The 22243-nt window shown below is 42.5% G+C and overlaps 1 protein-coding gene across 8 annotated transcripts in view; it reads right to left on the bottom strand.

Moving 5' to 3' along the window:
• Positions 1-22243, bottom strand: part of dock4b (dedicator of cytokinesis 4b) — a 150644-nt gene that overhangs the window by 95389 nt on the left and 33012 nt on the right. For all 8 annotated transcript variants that reach the window (XM_061715317.1, XM_061715318.1, XM_061715324.1 and 5 more), the window contains exons 2-7: positions 11330-11413; positions 8851-8891; positions 4810-4865; positions 4623-4719; positions 3903-4051; positions 1690-1774 (exon numbers count right to left, since the gene is read on the bottom strand). In XM_061715317.1, the coding sequence (XP_061571301.1) occupies positions 1690-1774; positions 3903-4051; positions 4623-4719; positions 4810-4865; positions 8851-8891; positions 11330-11413 (512 nt within the window). The remainder of the gene's footprint in view (positions 1-1689; positions 1775-3902; positions 4052-4622; positions 4720-4809; positions 4866-8850; positions 8892-11329; positions 11414-22243) is intronic.

The raw sequence follows: 22243 nt of genomic DNA, 5'->3' as shown, positions 1-22243 counted from the left end.
ATTGGTCGCTCATGTACAGCTTTCCATCATCTACTAATAGATGTAGCGTTGCTTGGGAATTTGGGAACGTTCCTTTAACAGGAAGTAGCATGTAATTGATCAGAAGTGCTGTTTAATCTATAACAAAAGGACTTGAAGTGTCTCTCTCTTGTCACCGATCAAATACCACAAAACCTCTAAACCAACTAAGAAGCATGCACAGACGTACAAACGCGCCAGGTAATCCCCGTCTAATTTCATTACACCAGAGCAGAGCAGCAGAAGACGGAGAGAAGCAGCTCCTCTCATAACTGGAGATCTCTCTGGAAGATACAGATGTGACTCAGGCTCTTTCAGGCCTGATCCTGGGTGGTTTTGTGTGTGGATGCCAGTGGTGTCTCCACCTCGTCCCGCTATAAAGGAATTGCCTTCATTAGCTCATTTTGTACGCCATTTAGAAGTGCGTCACGCTTTCATCCTGCTGTGCCAGCTTTTGTTTTGACAAACAATAAAAGAAACAGATGGATTAAGAGCTTCAATTACCCCTCGGAAGGGGAAGCCGACGCGGCGTTGGTGAATGTGAGTGATATAATAATTCTCCCCTCGCTGTGGGCTGAGAAGCCGTTACCCCAGTAACAGAGGGAAGGACAGAAGAAACAGGGAGAAACAATAGGGGAAAGAAAGGAGACAAGAACAGAAAAGGGATAGGGGGGCATTCAGTCCTTCAGAAATACCACACACGAGGAAAAATACTGATGACAGCGAGTCAGTGAGCGGCAAACACCTTTATTAGCTCGGTCAACTAATGCGTAGTTAAGATCGACTCCCAGGGAAAACGCAAATGTGGAGATGTGTTCAAAGGTCTCAGAAAAAAAAATGACATTTTAGATCTACAACTAAAAAAAAGTGTAGCTGTCATGTGTCATATAAGTGAGAAGCTTTGAAATGGTTACAGAAGTGACGGCGTGAATAGCTTGACTACAAAAAGTTTATTTGAAGCAGCCTGATGACAACGACGAAAACATTTAAGTCGCTCTGTTCCTCGACAGTAAAAGAGTCCGTGGCCACGGAAAAGTCCTCTCACTTTGAAATTCCTACTTGTCTGCTGAGCAGTGCGGCACAGCGGAGCCTGCCGTGGTTCACCGCGTTCAGCAAGTTCACACACCGTTCCAAGATGGTTGACAGTGTGTCCAGCGTGTTCTTGAGAGTTACCCTGAGGACACTGAGGTCTTAACCGCATGTTGCCAAGGGCTCCATCTACGCAGGACGCTTTGTTCATGTGGACAAGGTCAATATTTGTTATCAAGTCCTGCAAAATGATCTATTTCTCTGACCTGATACTCACATCACCGTCAGTTGAAAGTTCTTTACCTTTTGGAGCAGAACCAGGCTTATCATGGCCCAGTCGAAGTTTTGTAAGACCCCACTATTTGCTGTTAAGTCCTCCGAGAAATATTGAATTTTTAAATTGTTAAGCCAAGAACATCCACGAATTTGAGCTGGGTGTCACTTCAGAGGATGTCCGCTTTAAAGAAAAGTTTACATGAACCTAGAACAGAAGCGCCGACAGGAATGTGATCTGTATGAGATTTAAAATAGCGCACTGGAGTGAAGCGACTGAGACGCGTTCACCTCATCACCTGCACCCTGGACGAGGCACTGATTGGGGCACAGAGCAAGGTTTGAATACAAGAGAAAAAAGCTGCTCACCAGTCTGTAGAGCTCTGTGACGCTGATTTCGTCGGGGTCCACCATGCTGAACTCCCGTCTGGGGACCAAGTCCAAGCCAAGTTGTCTGAAATGCAAAGTCAGGTAGAGTTAAGATTAGAAAAAACTTGTTCGCGTGTTACTTTGCCGCAGGACTGAGCATCAGTCACAAAGTGAGCAAACTGTTTAAATGAATCTATAGAGAAGTTCTGTCAAATAGCATCTGCCAGTAATTTAAATAAATATGAGAATCAAATGGTCTCCCTTTACCCCCACCCCAATTTGCTGCTGTTCTCCTCATCCTTCTTTCAGCAGCTGCTTCCATTCATCCATTTCCCTTTCCATGCTTTATTATCTTTTTTAAGTTCTCAAACATCTCCACAAACATCCCTTCCTCTCACATCCTGCCCTACTCGTTCGCCTCGGAGCTGAACCACAACAGTGCACGAGAACGTGTTTCCTCCTCGGCAACAAGTGAGACGGGTAAATAACCCCCGGCAAGAGGCTCTCCAACCACCCCCCCCCCCATCGGGGGACGGACGCGTGTCTGTTCCAGGATGGCCGCGAGCAGGAGAATAAAAGTACAGTAAAAAGTTAGGACAGAGAAAATAACAATGTCAAACAAGAGTTTGGGGGGTGGGGGGGGCGTTCCTGTCCTTTCCATTTCTTTCAGTGCTGTCTGTGTGAGAGGGTGAGGGACTTACTGGAGCGAGGAGTGTGTCTGCAGGGAGAGTAGATGACGCCAAAAATACAGTATACTGTAAATGGAGCGTGTTTGTACTTAATACGAGGGGTTGTATGAATGTGTGTAAGAGCAGATGAATGAGAAACACACTGTGAAGGTCCTTGTAGAAATTAGACATGCTTGTACCAAGCCAGCATCGCTGGAGCTGGAAGACGGGGAGAGACAGAAGAAACTCTCCCTGTATGCAGATTTAGTGGGAACGAAACAAGACTTTTTCAGATTATATCAATAGCTGAGACGCGGTTAATCTTAATTCACTGGAAGAAATGTACCTGAAGGTGTTCTAACAACATCAACTCCAGAGATAAACTTTGATTTAAGCTATCCAAGTTGTTCTCTGTTTTGATGGGGACAGCCTACATTCCATAAGGATGTTAATATCCAGATTTTCACTATATGATAACATTATATCCCTCCGAGTGCAAAGGAATACGATGCTACTAAATGACAAAGACGTAGTGACACTCCAGCAGGTTTTTATTTACATGTCCTCCTGTGCTGCAGCTGTTTACAACATTCCAGTAGAAGACGGTACTTTGTAGTGATAAGGGCTGTCTAAAGGGTTCAAAATGTTGTTATTTGGACATATTTTAGGTTTTAATGACTTACCCACACCTCAGTGTGCTTTCCCCATCCTGAACCGTTAAACAAGCACCCACATTTAGTTCTGCCGCTGCTCTGTTTGTCCCACCATAGGTGTTAACAGGTGTAACAGGGGTGAAATGGATGCTATGAGAAATGTTGAAATGCGTAAAAAGGATGCGGGGATGACAACAAACTAAACAGAGGATGATCTCCATCAGCTCATGAAGGGGGACAATGGCAGGTTTGAAGGCCTAACTGAAAAACTAGCTACGACAAGGACAAAAGGCAAGCAGCTGTAAATGCTGATGACAAAGAAAGACAAAGATTCCTCAGATGCAAAAATACCATCAGGTTTGTGACCACAGTGGTCAGAGAGGGAGAGCGTGGGTGGCCTCCCGATCGCCTCCTGCAGCAAAACTGCAAACACCTGCAGCCACAGAGAACCTGAGGCCCCCAATGCAGCACCAGCTAAATATGCTCGTTTTGCACCTGCGTTTGTAGCCCAGTTCTGGGAGCTCACCCTCAAAACTGGACACTCCCATCTTTAGTCTTTATGATTTATAAGCACGTGATCATTTTTATCACTAAGAAAATCTGACCCTAAGTTCCTCGTTTCACCAATCTAATGGCAGATAAGACTCATACACTCCATGAAGGTCATGGAAGGAAGATAACAAGGAAATATTAACTTTGCTGTTTGTTTCTGGCACTTTAATCCCCCAAAAATAAACGGACTGTTCGTTTGACACGAACTGGGTTTCCACTCCTTGCAAATCGATTTTTGCACAGAACTGTAACATGAACTGAAACGTTTGACCAAACTGTTAAATCAGTCGAAGAACTACCATCAGATAACAAGACAGGGTGCATGTTGGGTAAAACTCACTCGTTGCCCCAGTCCAATCTGGCTGTGATGTGTTGCTTGACGTCCCTCATACGGTCGTGTGTGAGGTGGCCCACCAGCACCTGCCTTCTCAGGTCCAGGATTTCATTCATCACGTGCCAAAGCCGGTGGAACAAATCCCCCTCATTCTTCTGCAGGAGGTGAAAACGGTGAGGGAGGATAGAGGGGTGGAGTGAACAGAAGGGTAAAGGCAATGAATGAAAGCAAAATGAACAAGACGGAAATAACACCAGAGCCAGATGATGAACAGAGAATCATATAAAAGGCCGTAAAACCATACAGTGCATGGACATATACTGCCCAGACCAAAAAGAAATAAGCAATATGGCACATATTTGACCGCCGGAATGACACTGACGAGAAGAGGGCGACCCAGAAAGAGAAGCTAACAGAAATGGGCTTTAAATGGATTCGGACAAATTAGCGCCAGAGTCCTGCAGCTTTTTTACCACAAATGTGAGGCGTTTCGATCTGCAAGTAGTCGTCCATTCAATATAATCAGCACCCCAGATAGCTTAATAGGCCACAAACCCAATCAATACCACAAATGAATGGGTATGAGGAAAGAAAAAAAGAAAAAGCTGCGACTATGTTTCAGTAACACATTGGCTAATAAAACCCCTGCATGAGGAATATAAACTGCAGCTTCAGTAAGCTGCAACGATATTCAAAGCAATACTACTGCAATGTAGTTGTTGTTACCACGTAAAGCTGCTTCCACATGGCTCCCCATTCTCGCAGCGTTGAAGTCATCTCCGTGATGACGGAGTCTTCCACGGGGATGACCGTCTCAAATTGCCTGCAAAAAGGAAAGTTACAGTTTAAGCCATAACCTCAACTTTATAGGCTCATGATGACTGTAAACAGGAAATCACGTGACAGGACCCACCCTTTGTTCTTCACGTGGGCGCTCTTCAAGTGGATGTAGCTGGATGGGAAGATCCCCTTTGGACAGCAAAGTAAACAGGTTAATGAGAGCGCTCCCAGAGTCCTTTGCGTCTAGCGCCATTAGCATTTAACGGCCTCTTCCACGTGAAAATGATGCACATAATCAATCCACAGCTGAATGTGCACGTGGATTAAGAGAGGGACATTGCAGGGAGAGGGGAAAAGAGAAACATAAAAGCAAGGAGCTCTGGGAATTAGTAGGCAAATATAAAAATGTGTTATTGTGTGTGTGTGCGTGTTTGACGCTAATAACCTGCAAGTCGCTCCCCATTTGCTCGGGGAGATCAAAGCGGAGCTTATGTTGAGGTACGTGAGGATAAATGCAACACACACACACACACACACTCACACTCACACTCACACTCACACTCACACTCACACTCACACACACACACACACACACACACACACACACACACACACACACACACACACACACACACACACACACACACACACTCACACTGAGCATTCACTTTACGTTTAAGTCTCCACACGGCTTGTATGTGACATTCAACAGCTTATGTAATGCACCAGTCACTCAGGTCCCACCACGTTTGTCTGTTATGTATTTTGGACATGACTTGGCGCTAATGATTTTAATTTAATTGGTTGGTTTTGATCAAAGGCCGTGTTATTACTGCTGGTGTCAAATGTGTTGGTGTGTCATGAAGATGATTTCCAGCCCCTGTTTTAAGACTCAGGCTGCCCTTTAAGACTAGGACGCACGTAAATGAGTAAAAGATGACCTTTTTCACACCAGACATCCCGATATGTTGCAGCACCAGATGTGCCGGTGTATTAACTCCACGTTGGTTCATTTTCTGACATGTAAGAGTTTATAGACAAGCTGGTGGCCGATGTTACAGCTCATGAATGTTGATGATGTGCATTGGAGAAATACACTTCCTTCTGCAAATGGAAGTGCTAGTTGGCTTTAGTAAAAAAAAAACAGAGGACTAGTCGAGGGACGACAGTAAGCAAAATCGCTGGTTTTTTAAACAGTGCGGAATATAACAGAGTGGAATGCAAAACTTTGGGCACCCTCAATAATGGCTATGTTCAATATAAATATCATGATTCACTTGTTTCAGTTTAACTTTTAGTTTTTACACTTTCTAAATTAAAAAAAGGAAAAGATGAGCGAGACTTTAAGCGCCTCACACGTTCAGCAATTCATGCATTTTTTTTCCCTTTTTCTTTATTGATCATGTGATATAACTCCATGTTTAGTGTGGAAACGTGTCGGTCCGTTGTCGTCGATGGTGTTTCTCACATCAGTTCCAGCAAAAAGCTTTTACGGCGGTCTTGTATGCTTTGCTCTTTTGACACCTCAAACTGTAGCTTTGAGATATATTGAAGATTTTTACCCTGATTTAGAAGCCATCCTCTTACATATGCATCTTTTTACATAATGCGTCATGTTTGCTTCCACATTTTTCTGCTGTTTGGAACAGTTAATTTTTGTATGGTCATATTTGAGTTGTTTATTTCCTTCATGTGGCTCGGATGTAGAGACAAAACAAATGGAGCATATCTTATGTGAGCCAAAGCTCATAAACGTTGAGCATCAGTCATCCTCAGTGACGACAGTGGATCTGGTGTAAAGTAGCATGTCTTGGGAGGTGCACGTCAGATTGTGGCGCGGGTTATTGGTGTCGAGTTCCCCTCTACAGTGGATTTGTACCGCCGGGTCGCCGTAGAAGCATAAATCAACGCTCAAGTCAGAGGCTTTGGGCGAATTTAACTGAGACCTAAAATCTCTTCGGATAGCCAAACTTGCTCAAAATTATGTCCTTCTTTATTTGTTTGTTTCCACATTTTAACAAGGCATAAATAAAAACCTAATCTTACAAGAAAAGGTTAAAAAGAACATTTAATCAGGAGCTCTATGCCTTCATTTGGAGATACGATCACCGTGTAGTCACTTGTGTGCTTCTTTTTGACCCAATACAATACTCAAATGTCTGCCTGCTAGCAATTTGTCTATTTAAAAAAATATATAGTTCTACGGCCTAAATCTTATCAGGTCCTGGTACCAAAAGAAAGTTATTAGGTATTTTTGTATAATGTATAGTTTTCTCTTGACTCACTTGACCAAGTTACTCCGTAGTTTTAATATTAGGATTCCTCTCACAACATATGTGCAACATTTTCACTCTAAAAAACCGGACTGATCCTGTGGTGCTCTTTAGGTGCATGCCAACGAGCAGATTAACAGTATATCACATTACACTTTGGCCTAGATTTCGTTTAAAAAAAAACAATAAATGGCAAAGTGCAGAAGAAGAGTGTGAAAAACCTGCTTCCACTGGAGTTAAGAGGGTCAGTACCCAGATGCTGCTCATTCACACACCTGAGCATCAGGACATGTGACCACCTCTATGAAAACAGATGTTCCAGCAGTTTACTGATCTGGAACGTTCAGATGTGTGTTAACACAACACCGAGGAGGAAAGACATCAGCAGATTGAAACAAAAATTCAAAGAGCTGCATCTCAGGATCTACGGTCCTCACCCTGAAGAACCACAACAATTAAAAACACTGCACAAGTACGGCTTGGCAGAGTGAAACCTTGAAGTGTTTTTCAAAACATACCTTCACATTTTTCAAAACACTTCAAGTAGGTTTCACTCTACCTTGAACAATATATCCCAACATGCAATGTGCCTCTACGACAGACACTGGTCTGTAGATGTGCAGAAATGAATATCTCCAAAACTGTATGAGCTAATGTTATAAAGAGGAATGGGCCAAATTTCCCCGACAGCAACGCGAGACACTGATACATTCGTGCAGGAAATGATTACTTCAAGTTATTGCAGCTAAAGGTGGTTCCTCAATCTCCTGAACAGCTCTCTTACTTAAGTTTCTCACACACGACTTCTGCATTTTGACTTAATAACACAGTGACACGGTGTAGTAAGTCACGTTATTAACCTGATGTTAATGATTATTAAGACCTGGAAGCAGCTGGACAATTAAAGGGTGTACTTTCTTACTGCAATGGCTGTAAGATGGGCATCATGTATGGAGGAGCAAAATTACATAATTACAAATAAAAGCAGAAATATATATTTTTTGTTTTAGTAAATGCTGCTCTTCTTGTTAACATAATCAGGCCTCACTAAACACTGAACATTGTCTAATGGGTGTATTATTAAAATGATGTATTAATGTTATGTGGCGTATGGATGGTCAAAGGGACATTATTAAACAAAGAAGCTAGTGTATATTAACTATAAATCTGGACATTATTTTATTAGTTTTAATCTTGAATAAAATGTAAAGTAGAATCAAGATGAATATAATTCAATATTGAGGAGATTTATCAACTACACTGTCAGAAACACAAAAAGCACTTGTTACCTCTGGCTTTTATGCAGTTTGTAAGTTTAAGAATGAGTTTGTATTCATTTTTATTTTTGATCCTGTGGGGCGTCGTCGGCTTTGGCACAATATGTGCCAGATTCTCGCTATAAACGCCCAGCCGTCCAAACTCAAAGACAGTCGAGGACATTTCTAATGCAGTGAGTGCCCAGTCTAAGCTAGTAGTTAGCCTCCCCAATGCTAAAGCACGTCAGGGACCAAGTAACAGCCAAGTAACGTGAGCAGTCGCCTTCTCAGGTGCCAGCGCCGGCCGCTGCAGTGCTATCGGTTATCAGAGCAATAGTCGGCTTCGGATTGGATATAGCTCCCTGCAGAAAAGGATGTGGACCCCGCCGTTTGCACAATAGTCTTAATTTTGGCCCGATCCTGCTCCTTCCTGTTTATTGACCAATAGTAGAGGAGCTAGACCAAGAAGAGCAGCCCTCCTCATTTGCATAATGAGGCAGAAATGCATACGGTAAACTAAAAATAGGAGACATGGAAATGTAAAAACAAACAATATGTATTTCTGCCTTTATTTTTAATAATGTCAGTTTTGGTCCTCCATAATCAGGGTTGGAAACAAAAACCAACAAAAAAAAGCGTGCTTACCTTGAAATTCGGATTCTTGAGGATAAACCCTCGGTACCATCCTGCAGACACAAAGCAAGGTTTTTTAACATTCTGCACGTCACCATGGAGAACACATTTATCATTACAGAAAGACACAGAGCGTGAGACGAAGGAGGGAAAGATGCATGAGCGCGAGTGAGACAAACTGCATGTTAAAAATGGCACATCAAAATGCTCCCATTTTCCTGACAGCTGCACGTACAAAGAGTTTCATAACAAGCTCACCACACATTTATTTTTATTCAAACCTAGTGTCATGTGGAGAGCCGGCTTCAACATTTCCAGATGAATCACTTCTCATCATTGGACATCTTTCTACTGACTGAGTAACGTCCATGAAGAAAAACATAAATGTCGTTTTAGATCCAATATATTCACATGATAAGGCCACTTAAACTCTAATAAACAAAGCTACTGAGAAACCCCTGTAAATATAAAAATGACTCATCCCAAGAGATTTTTTAAAAAGCAGACATAGTCAGAGATGTTAAGTAACTTTAGTTTGTTTCATCACATCATTACACACTCAAATCTGGGCCTTGTGTCAAATTAGTCAGTGCACAACTCTTTTTTTCAGTGCAAATGTCAACCCTGATAGAGTCTGTCTAATGCATTTATATTCATAGAGGCTTTGACTACTTAAGCTTATTCCACCGTCCCAGCCGTTGTAAGTCATGCCAGATAAGAGCATTAGCTAAATATCTCAAATGTAAATGTTATTCTAATCACTGTTGGGTTTCATCGGAGCATCTGTGACTGACGTGTTTTCTTTTGCTCCCCGATCCAATTCAGGCATGCATGGTCAGAATAGCGTTGAGTAATTCGCCTGAGCCTGGACTGTGGAAGACATGCACAGTGTTTCCACAAGGCAAGTCCGTTTTTTTTTCCTTCTTTCAGCAGCACGTGTCTAACACTGATGGCTCTTTGTGAAGTTTGGAGCCGTTAAGACTACATTTCCATAAGATATGTGTGACGGGATACGACGGTTCAGCAGTAAATTCTTTCGCGAGAACATCCACTGCCATGCAAGTATAACTATCTTACACTTTAAAATCAATTCAAATGAACAGCCTGGGAGCGGAAAATGGTCTCCGGGGATTCACGCTTGTAGTGCTATGTCAGACAGAGCGCTTCTTTTATATCATTACAGACCGTCTAATGTATTCACTGCCCTTAGGAACTTCGGAGAAACGAAGTAAAGCGAAAAGCCGGTCGAGGACCAAGTCAAAAATCATCGTCTGAGGTGGTTTCAGACGGGAGCCACATGTCACTTTGCTCCTGTGTTTTAGAGCGCTTAAAGTATCAACAAGCGGGAGAACCATTAGTCCCTCTCCTTTGCTGTCAGCAGCTCGTCTCTCTGGCTCTTTGCTGTTGGCGAGAATTTGATTTAGTTCCTCTCTCCTGGGTCGAGCATTCAGCTGGCTGTTCTATTGTCTGCTTCCTCTGGGTCTCTTACAACAACATCACTTCCCAGCCACTGCCAAGATGCACGACTAACTTGCTGGCTGGCTGTCTCTCAGCATGTACGTGAGTGCGGGCATCTCTGTCTCCCAAAAGGAAGTGAGACAAGTGCTCCGGAAGACGGAGGTGTGGAAATATACACCTATATATCTGTGCACGGTGTCTTATTTGTGTTAAAGTGAGCATTAGGCTGCTGTCCTGCTGGAATTTTTCACTTTGTTCGGAAGCTAGAAAAACCAGACCGAAAGAAAGGAAACCGTATGAACGTACTCAGGGAGAGCGGTGGACAGAAAAAGAGCGTAATGAGAAGCAAGCTGAGGAGAAAAACAGACTGAGTGTGGGCACAAGGCTGGGAGAAGCCTGTGCTGCAGGAAAAAGCAGCAGAGCTGAATTTCCACAGGAGCGTTTCAAACACGGCGCTGCTCACTTTGCGCTCACATTGCATCACGGTGAACAGTGAAACGCTGCAGGTGAACTTTCAGTTCAAACAAACACACCGAATCATCCCTGTGTCTTCATGAATGCTTATATTTACATGCGGAGGTAAACATGATCCAACAAAGTATTTTTAAGAAGGAATGAGGGAATTCCACAGGTGTGAGGTGATCTGCACGGATCTCCAACTATTCAAGTGAAAGTAACTGATTTTAGAGGTTTCTCTTTCCTTTCTATTCTTTTTCCATCAGAATATACTGTGGATACATTTAGGTCCAGAACGTATTTCAACACTGACAAGAGTTCTCTTCGTGATTTTGCCTTCTCACACCACCACAGTGGTTTGAAATTAAACAATCAAGGATGTGATTAAACCGTAGCTTTAATTTAAGAGGTTCCACAAACATAAGGGATTTAACCATCTTCATCCCATTAATTAAAACTCAAAATCGAAACTTTAATCACATCTTGACTGTTTTGTCTCAAATCCATTATGGTAGGGGAAAAAAGGACCTAACTGTATATTATTGCAAATTTTTACCCACAGTAAATGTGAACATACCTTCACATTTCTCCAGGATCTGGACGGTGTCTCCAATTTCCAGCGGAAGGCCATGTTGGACGGTCCCTCTGAATGTGGCCAGCACTGCAAGACAAGGGGCAAAGAAACGCTGTTATATTTGAGGATACAGCATAAGAAACGAGGCTGAACAGACGAATATGCCTGAAAAATAAAAGAGGAAAAAAGAACATAAGACCAGGAGAGGAGTTCCAATTAGCAGGATGATGAAAAGAAAGAAAATAAGCGTATTGCAAGTCGATACAAAGGAAAGTTACAGGAATACAGTTGTCAAGTTGATTCTCTGGCATGATTTATATTTTGCTAAATAAATGTATAGTTGTATGTGCTCAGGCTGTGAACCAGTTGGAAGACAAACCTGGCAACACATCCATTAAAATTGGTGCAGAGGAACAGAGACAGAGGGAGATATCCCAATCAAAAGACAGTGGAGGACATCCATCCATCCATTTTCTATACCCGCTTTATCCTTCGCAGGGTCACGGGGGTCTGCTGGAGCCTCTCCCAGCTCATTACAGGCAATAGGCAGGAGTTCACCCTGGACAGGTCACCGGTCTGTCGCATGGCCACATATACAGACAAACAACCATGCACACTCACAACTACGGGCAATTTAGAATCATCAATTATACAGGTTATTGGACTGTGGGAGGAAGCCGGATTACCCACAGGGAACCCACACAAGCACAGGGAGAACATTCAAACTGTGAACTCTTGGAATCAATTAGTTTTCTGCATTAATTTACCATAAACACTGATCTGATGTGGATCTAAAGACAATGTGCTTCAGGTTGTAGCACACACAAACCATTAAAATGTTGTGTCTCTTCATTGAACAAACATTAAACATTAACAGTGCTGACTGAAAAAGTAGATAAACCCACAAGAAAAAAAATGACCTCATTAAAGGCTAATAGAGCTTGGTCGCCAAGGTGCATTCTGGGACGCGGTGGCCATTTTGGCAGCGTTGTGAGTGTAAACAAACAGCAGTGTAGTAGCAGTGTGGTAGCACCAAGTGAACAGACGGAATGCTAAAAAAAGATGTTAAAATGCCGGAAAGGAACTGGAATTTACCAGGATACCATAAACAAGATAGCCAGGGACCAGTATATGGAGAAAATAATGATTAACAACGGTTTGGATCCATATGAAATCCCTACTAAAGAGTGGAGCTCCGAGGAGGACTTACTGCCGCAGTTCTGCACAACCCACGTCTTAGGCTACCTTGTTTAGGAGCGTTTGGCAGCTGCTTTGGTAAATGTTTGACTAACCATGTGTTTCAACAAATTAGTATAATAGTACATGTTTTGTATTACTCTTACTTTTTTCTTTTCTTTTTTTTGATTGCTATATTATGCGGAAGAGAGCAATATTTTTGTTTTCCTCGTGGCATTATTTTTTTCCTACAAATAAAGTTAATATTTTTTCCTCAACAAACTAGTTTTATCTGAAGATTGAGGTTAATCGCACCGCAGAGAGCTGGCCAGCAACTGCGTTTAGCTCGAGAAGTCTGTGTGAGTGTTTGTTTGTGGTTTACTGTGGAGGGTTATGTTTGGTCGTTACAGCCGCGATCCAAGAGAGCCGACGACTCTTTGTTATCTCAGATACTTGACCTCCGTGGTTCTGCCTCCGAGCAGGAAAGCGGTGAAAAGTTATACCATTAGTGATCTTTTCCTCACGTCTGTTAAGAGTGGAGCTGCTGCACCCCACAACACAGCAAGGGGTTACCATGGTTTACAGAATAACGGAAAGTAACGATTACAAGTAAGACACAACAAAGAGGGAGCACGTCTGTACACAGTGTGCAGTGGTCCGAAGAGCAGCTAAGTTAGCCAGGTGATGGCGTCAAGACGACCAAGCCCTATTGGAGGCAGTCTGCAGACAAAGAGTCCTATAAATGAAATGAGTTTGCAGGTGTGGTTTGGAGCTACTTTAATTGATACCGCGCCTTGTAAGAAAAGATTGGTAGTCAAAAGTGCTGCTTCAGGTGCATTGGAACAGGAAAACATCTAAAACATGGAGGGTAACAATCCTTGTGGACAACAATTGAGCAACACTCACGTAAGGAACAAGGATTCCCTTTTTTTGCTCAGTCACTGCCCAGACATTGAGATGATGTGAAATAATTTCAAGAGGGCCGTTTGCAACAGATATTCTTTAAATATGTTGGAAGGTGAAGTAATCCTGGAAATAGGAATGATCAAAAATCTGAACCACAACTAAGCAAGCTTGAAGTTATCCAGAGTAAAACCTAGAAGACGATGAAGTGTAACAGGGCTGACCTCCTTCGTCCTTATTGCCTTTACGGTGTGAAACCCAGCAAAACTGTCCATCCACTCAGTGGTAGTGCACCACTTTCAACTAATGCCAATTACCAATGAAATGAAAGAAGAAAACAACTTATAAGACAAAAAAAGAAGAAAAACAAACTAGACAATGAATGGATTAGGGCTGGGTGATATATCGAGATTTTAATATATATCGATATATTTTCAAACGCGATATGGTATGAGACAATATAGTTTATATCGAGAAATTTTTTATTTTTTTTTATGATTTTGATATAGTTTATTTTGTGACAAATTAACTTGAATGTTTTATTTGAGATTTGCACAAATGTTTTGTTATTTGCACAACTGTCAACCTCAGTGGAAAAGTCTGCCTGTTACTGTCTACATTGTATTAATTGCACAGTGTATTTTAATGTAATTGTTATGCAGGAAAGGGATATTTGTTTTATTTTATTCAAGAAGCATTTTTATTCTATATATGCAGGCAGTTTATTTTTATTTCATTTGTTTTATACATTTTGATATTGTGCAGACCTCTGTTAATAAAGGTACCTGTGTGACATTTGGCACGAGGCTTTGTATTAAAACTGACTGTTTTTTTAAGGGTTTGCCTCAGAAAAAAATGAAGCTAACAGAGATGCTATGCTATAATGCTTTGGGGGAAACCCCAATTAAGGCACAGAAAAAATATCGATATATATCGAGTATCGCCATTTAGCTAGAAAATATCGAGATATGACTTTTGGTCCATATCGCCCAGCCCTAGAATGGATGAATGAATGGGATATCGAGACAGCTTGACATCATCTCCTCCCAAACAATCAACAGAACCTCAGGAGAACTCCCCAACCCAGCTATTTCTTCTAAAGTACCACACCTAAGGCAGGAATATCTCTACCATGTTGAAGCTCCTGAAAATTCCCAGTCCAGTTCCTGACAACTGTGTCGGACCCCAGCTGAAAGAAACCTGCTTATTGCAGCCAAAGGAGGTCCAATCAACTAATAACTCCAAGGGTGCACTTACCTTTTCCTCCTGTATTGGGAATTTAATCTTAAGTACACTGGATTTGTCTCTAATTCTGACTTGTATGTTAAATTATTGGGAATGAATGAATAAAACTAGGTAATTCCAAGGGGTTCAGATACCTTTTATTGCCACTGTAGTTGTTATTTTACAGTTAATGTTCATTTTCACAGAAGTTTAAAACAACAAAGGTAACACTGTAAGGACGGATGGATGAGCAATGCTCAGTGCTTTGAGAGCCATAGGGAGAGAGTGCTATTTGATAGCTTTTCAATGCAGAGCTTTATCATGTTGGCTTGTTTCCTTCTTGCAATTACAACATGAATTCACCTACGTGTACATGTATGCATGTACACACAGATACTACGGTGCGCTGACGTTCATGTAAACACAGAAATACAAGTGCAAATCCATCAATGCATAAACTGTATTCTGTCAACAGAGGCTTTTGCAGGGCCATCCAATTCAAACAGGACAGTGTGCAATTACACACAGACACACATACAGTAGCTACCCAGTCACACGTAGAAAAGAAATGGGATTTGACATGGAAATGTATAGCGAGTTAGAGTCCCTGCACTGCAGAGGGGATCCTGCAAAAGCTGTTAAAAAATGTAAAAGTGTTAAAAAATGTTCACGTCTTGTGGCTGCAGAGCTCATCCGGTGTACCTGAATGCACCGTCCAAACAGCAAACTGAAAAATCCTCTGGCCGGAGAGGGATTACATCTAATCCCGGACGATTTCAAGAAAAAGAAAAAATAAACGCGTACTTCAACACCTGCTGTGCAAAGACACAGTAGTCATGTTTCATGGATTACTGACCCCACATAGATGGAGCATGTGAGGGTAAATTTAAGTACCAACCAATGAATCCATTATGTGTACTCTAATAATAATTTTAGAAAAGCTTGAAGAATAGTTTGCAGTTAATCTCTTTGTGAGTCCCCCCCTAGGAAAGCAGGATTCAGCAGAATCGCTCATCCTTTCACACTCCTATTTGGACACTGAGATCAAGAAAGTGAAATCTCTGCTCTGCGCTCTCCGACTGTTAGATGCGTCATTTGCACTGACGCCGAAGCTTCACCGGCTCCCTGTTATCCCTCCGTCTGCAGAGACACCATCTTCACAAAGCGATAGCGTGCACATCCGGATGGCCCCACGGATGACACTTTCCTATCCTTTGTAATTCATTCCAAGCTTATTTTCATTAGTGCAAACACGTTTGCGCTCAAAAATGCATGATTTACTCAAGCTACTCCCCCAGTTGCACCGCGCTAAATTATTCAGTTTCAAGTCTCCGCTTCCATTTTTTTCTGTTTTAAAACGAAAGCTCCGCGGCCGGCGCTCCACAAACCAGCTGTTCTCTGTTTATCTGGAGCCGCCTGTCATCGGTCTGACTGAGTGGGCTGGCTGACCACCAAATGATTCACCGAGGAGGCAGGGAAGGTGTTCAGTCTCAAGAGAATTGATTTGTTCTTGTTTCGTCCTATTTGCTGGGATTGTGGGATTGTGTACTATCAATGCCAGAGAGTGAGAACAGTGAGTACAATCAGGGGGAAGAGATACCATTCATGGCTGTTTGACCACACAGCTGCCACAGACTACAAAAACATCCATGGAAGTGGAAAAATCCTTTAAACTGACAAACACACACATACACGCTGCCTAATGACAAACATAGCACATCCAACTGGAAGCCACTGATGCATGAGTACCATTGTGCATAAACTGAGTAAAAACAGACCTGCTGATGCTAAGATATGACATGGACATCAAAGCGGTGACCTCCACGTCAGCCAACTAAAGACAAACTGGGATTGTTTCTGACACAACCGAGCACACACTGATTCTATGTGACACTGCCACATGTGACAAAAGCGAGGGCTGTGCTATTCTTGACCAGACTATCATTCGAAATATAAATGTTGACATAATAATACCCAACTGGAAGAGGCACTAACAACACAAAGACAAAGCATGAAGACTTTCAAACGAAAACAAGACCGAAGTGGAATCATGAACGAGCAACAAGGGATATGAAACCAAATATAGAAACCGAAATACAATCTCTTGTGACGAGCCGGAGGTTTTCCTCTGATGCAATGTTTCAGCTGCAACACAGAGGGTTAATCTGCATCACAATTCCCTGAGAATGTCACGTCAGAAATTAGTAACACCTGTTACCAAAATAGTCCCTCGGTCACAGAAACGCAGAAGACAGCTAGGCTCAAATACATGTAGGGAAACAACTGTTTTCTGCTAATACCTTCCTCGCACGTGAGCTTGTAGCATGTGTAGTCTGTGATAAACAGCTGTTATTTCACAGCAGCATCATGGGAAGGCAGGTGGGCATGGCGGAAATAATCGCCGATTGACCGACGAGTCGTTAAAATGCTCGGCGGATTAGTCGGCTGGGCAAATACCAAAATACTACTATTAAAATACTACTACTACTACTAATAATAAAATACAACCTACTTTACGCGCATCGCTATGCAGCGATATACACACGTAAATAGTTGCTGCTGTCAAAACTTGGAGAATGTTTGACTTCTTCTTGTATCGAAGCAAGTGTCAGCCAATCGAATTGCAGCTACTCATCTAGTGCTAGCCAATCAAATTGCACATGGGACTTAGCAAGCAGGAAGATGGATGAAGGCACGTCCCGAACACCCACTGTCAGAATATAATCTCTACATGGAGACACAGTTTTAGATGAAAACCAAAGTATGTTCCTTTCACTTTCACCCCCAAAGTTCGTAAGCGAACATGGAGACCTTTTTTCGTAAAAAGAAAGAAAGAAAAGCTCTATGTATCCCAAAGATTTGGCGAATATTGTCCTCAATATTAAGACTTCTTCTGAAGATTAAAACAAGTACCTTTAATGCCATATTTTTTTTTACATTAAAACAATAATTTACTGCTGTTAATAAATGTGGGCATTCACAGATGTATATCACAAAACCAAAACAGTGTTTACTTTCTCAAACTTCCACTTGCCCTTTGACCTGATCAAGGATCCATTCATAAAGATCCAGATTATATTTCCAATCACCTTAGATCAGGTGGTTTGTCTCTCATCCAAGAACAATAGTGTAGACATGAGGGCTTTTACAAACATCGGTACGGATAGTCAAATACAATCTGTCAGTTTAACTGTAACAATAATATCTTAATCTGGCCTCAGGTAACCATAGATATTAGTTGTACACTCAAGGAAAACAGTAAGAGTCACAACAACAGACGAGATAATTAATTGATTATCAAAAATGTACACTAACTGACAGCTGCTGTGTATCAATCATAGAAATTATCACCACTAGCAGCCTTAACCCAGATATCAGGCAGACAAATAATCTTTTCATCACCTGACTGGGGTTGTGACACGTGCAAACGCGAAGGCAGAGGGTGCGTTTTCATCAGTTTAATGCTTGTGTAAATCCACTGGAATTATAGACCGTTATGTTTCTGTTTGCCCTTTTGCACGTGAAGGATGGTGAGGAAGTGCCGATTCCTACATAAAGCTCAGCGGTTTGGATTAGCTTTACATGTGTTTTAGGCTGCCACGTAGAATCTGTCAAACCCCGTTAAAGTTTGGGGTCGCTCGTCGCTTCGTTTAAGCTGCTTAGAAGAACAAACGTCTGCGGAGGCTGCAAGCGAGAGGAGCACGAGCACGCTCCTTGAAAACGGGGCTTATTCCAGAAATTCATAATAATTAAAGATAAGAGGAAAAAAAAACAAAGTAACAACCTCTTGAAAGACACCCAATCCATGTTCAACGCTTGATGTTACGTTATGTTACGTAACCATTCAACTAAAAGAGGCATGAGGATGTCACTTCTGTCTCAGGCTTTTACTCACATTACGCAATAAATCACATGACAAATTTCATTTAAAGGACCCTTAATGTGCTTTTTAACCTGATTAGCCTGACCCTTTCTTTTCTGACTGATCCAACAATGATTCACTTGCATAATGCCCTCCCACGTGCTAATTATAAAGCATTTATATCATTAATATGCTAATTTGACAACACAGATACTGGTGGCAATGCTCTGGCCTTCTCTGCTGCCAAAATGCAAGGAGCATGAATATTTAATTTGTGTGTGGGAATCATGCAAACACATATCTGTAAAGCTGTAAAACAATAAAAATGTGTTTAATGGGGTTGCTTCTGAAAAAGGGAAGGCGAAGGAGGGGGGGTGAGTAATATCCCTAATGGGGAAGCAATGCTTGTTTTATCAGCAGTTTGTTACATATTTACAGGATGAACAATTCCAAAATCATTCAATACACAGAACTGAAACATGACTATGGCAATAAACCTCTTTGCCTCCTCGTGCTTCACATTCTGAGGTCTGCGCGTCCACCGTCAAACAGCGTAAAGCAGTCAAAGCTGTATCTGCCAAACCAAAAGTGCCCTTTATTCCAGCAATGTGACTAAAACATTCCTCCTCAGACCAAAACTAGCTCAGTTATGTTTTGTCGAAGCCAAGGCCTTGCACTCTGTGCTCCAACTCAAAGGCTTCAGGCATCTATCTTTTGTTGCTGTCAAGGAAAAAAAAGAAGCTCCTGAAGTTTCTTCTATAGGTGACTGTTGTTAAGAACAATTCATAAAGAAAAAAAATTAAATAATTGTGTCCGTTCAAAGCACTTGCATAACACGCATCAGTGTGACGCAGCTATAAAAGGTATTTGGCAGCTTTGGTGTGAGCAGGAAACGGATAAGGTTATGTGCATCAACAAAAAGAACAAAAAAAAGGGATATCTCCCATTGAGCCTGGGAATGTGCAACCTGCAGAGGTCGGCAGGAAGAGAGGGGAGCAGTAGAACCGAGAAAGGCCTTGAGCAGCACTCGACTTGGCATATCCCTGCACACCCAAGCATCCCAAGCAGACAAAAACACACACACACGCATACGCACATGCACAGATGCAGAGGTCTGACAGGCAGCACAGACAAAAACCAGGGCAGCAGAATCACCCAGGAGGAACGGCTTTCATTTAGACTTCTCCCTTGCTGGCCGCTGGTGTCTCGCTCCTATTGTGTCCCAGGAGATAACGGCCTAACCACCGTCACAAAACTGCTCGCGAGCAACAATAAGACTTCCCTCGCATCAGACTGCCAGAGCAGACGCTTTCAAAGCTGAGTCGTGTAAGGAATGTTATTACGAGAAACAGCTGCACGACAAAAAGTGACGCTCACGGCTCAATGACATTTTGACATTGCCTATGTGTTAAATTGGAAATTTGAAAGCTTATGAATATCTAAGGTACAAAAGAACTCGGAAATAGATACAACCTGTTCAGGACACGTGTTAATTTTCAACTACAACGACTTGGGAAGGTCCCACATCTCACACATAGCCCTCAGGTGCACTGTGCACTTAGCCCACCACAGCCTGTCTCCCAAGAGAAGGCAGGGGTTGAGAAATGCCCTCCTCTGTCTATTTCTTCAGGGCTTACTCTCCTCTGGACAAGAAGATAATGTTCTTTGATTTCTCCAATGCCTTCAACACCCTCCAGCCAATACTTCTGACAGAGAAGGTGACAGAGATGGGGGTGGAATCGCACTTAGTGAGCTGGATAACAGACTCGCTCAGGATGTAAAGTCCCTTTCTGATAGCACTTTCAAAGGAGTGCTGTTGTGCCATATTGTAACTTGTTTTGTAGGTGAAAACCCTTCAGGGGCAGTAAGGAGCCCGCTGGACGATGTGATGACATGCTGCAGGGCCTAAACCATGTGCATCTTAAGATGAGCGGCTCCAAAACCATGAGGGTGGTAGAGGAATTCTGGGAAGGCTTTGTTTCCTTGGAAAAAGCTGAAGCGGAAATGATGAATACATACAAATATCTGATCCCGTAGCTGGGTTACAGACTGGTCAGCAAACTTGGAAGCTATCTACAGGAAGGGGAAGAGCATACTCTTATTTCCTCGTCTTTCAACATCTGCCAGGCACTCCTGCTGATTTCCTACTGAACTGGGGTTGTAAGCATCCTCTCTTACACTTTACTGTTCTAGGGAGGCGGCATCGAGAAGACAAACATCATTCAGCTACACAGGCCTAGCGATCCCCTCGCATCAGAGGGAGACAGATGTGGCTGTAACACTATTATCCATCATCTTACGATGTGCCTGTGACCCTCTGCACAGCATATTCACAAGGCGGAGAAGTTTGTTTAGAGGATGACCGCTGGCTCCGTCCATTACAGAGACAGTTTCACCATATTTCAAATCTATTGGACAGCCCAGTCAATATGTGTCCAACATAAAACACCCAACACCAACAGACACAAAGGGAAAATATACACCCCAAAGCTTCAAAGATTAGACAAAAAGTGCTACTTGGAGTATAAATCCAGCAGGCTCCTTCATAAAAAGACATATATTTTCCACAGGAACTTGGTCCTTGCACTGTCAACCTGCCTGTTTGCTCTATAACTGGCTAACACATCATACTTATGGCACTCTCGTAATTTTGGTGGTTAGATCATCATATTGCTGTGTTTTCCTCCTCTCGTCCATCTCTCTCATCTAGGTATATTTGACATTTATTATTGTAATGATCGATAATTCATATTCTGTGCTTGGTGCTCTTGTTTGTGTTGATTAAGTCTCTGGATCCCGTTGACCTCCCCCTGGGATCGTTAAAATGATCTATTAAAAGAGAAAAGATGAACCTCTTGCTCATCACCTTGATTCGCACAGTGGATAACTCTTGGAAAGTTATGTGCAAATTTGAAATGGAAGCTTTAACCAGGAAGCACATTTTCATTAGCATGATCAGAAACTAAAGCTTCTTTAGAGGAGGTCAACAAGTGCAGGAAAACAGAGAACAACAAGGGTTTGTCCTTCTGGCCTGAGCAGGAAAAATCATAAATGAAGCAGATGAAGCCAAAATATAGGTCAATGCGCTAAAACCTCACCTCATTCCCAGGCAGTAATCTCACTGTGTGTCGTGTGTGTGTGTGTGTGTGTGTGTGTGTGTGTGTGTGTGTGTGTGTGTGTGTGTGTGTGTGTGTGTGTGTGTGTGTGTGTGTGTGTGTGTGTGTGTGTGTGTGTGTGTGTGTCTTTAAAGCCCATGGCATGAGCACATCGGATCGCCCACTGATGCCAAAGTTGAGATGAGATGATTATAATCCTCTCGAGAGGTCTTACCTGAATAAAGTTGTAATCTTTTTTTTTCATCTTCTGGATGAACTTTCATCAGATCATCAGATATCTCTTAAATCCTTGTGATGGGTAATTAATCAAATGCTAAATATCCATTCATTAACTTCCTCTTATCCAAGGTCGGGTCGTGGGGGCAGCATCCGAAGAAGCCCAGGGCTCCCTCTCCCCGTCCACCTCCTCCACCTCCTCCAAGGTGCTCCCTGGCCAGCTGAGGGATTTAACCTCTCCAGCGTGTCCTGGGTCTTCTCCTGGTTGGACATGCCTGAAACACCTCCTGAGGGAGGCGTGCTTGGAGGCGTCCTCATTACATGCCTGAACCACCTCTGGCACCTCTCAATGTGGGGCAGTGACTCTATACCACGTCCCTCCAGGATGGCTGAACCTCTCACCTTATCTCTAAGGGAAAG

This window comes from Cololabis saira, chromosome 23, assembly GCF_033807715.1.
Source record: "Cololabis saira isolate AMF1-May2022 chromosome 23, fColSai1.1, whole genome shotgun sequence".
NCBI lineage: Eukaryota > Metazoa > Chordata > Actinopteri > Beloniformes > Belonidae > Cololabis > Cololabis saira.
Note: the sequence above shows the minus strand (reverse complement) of the source record. Positions and strands in the feature narration are given on the sequence as shown.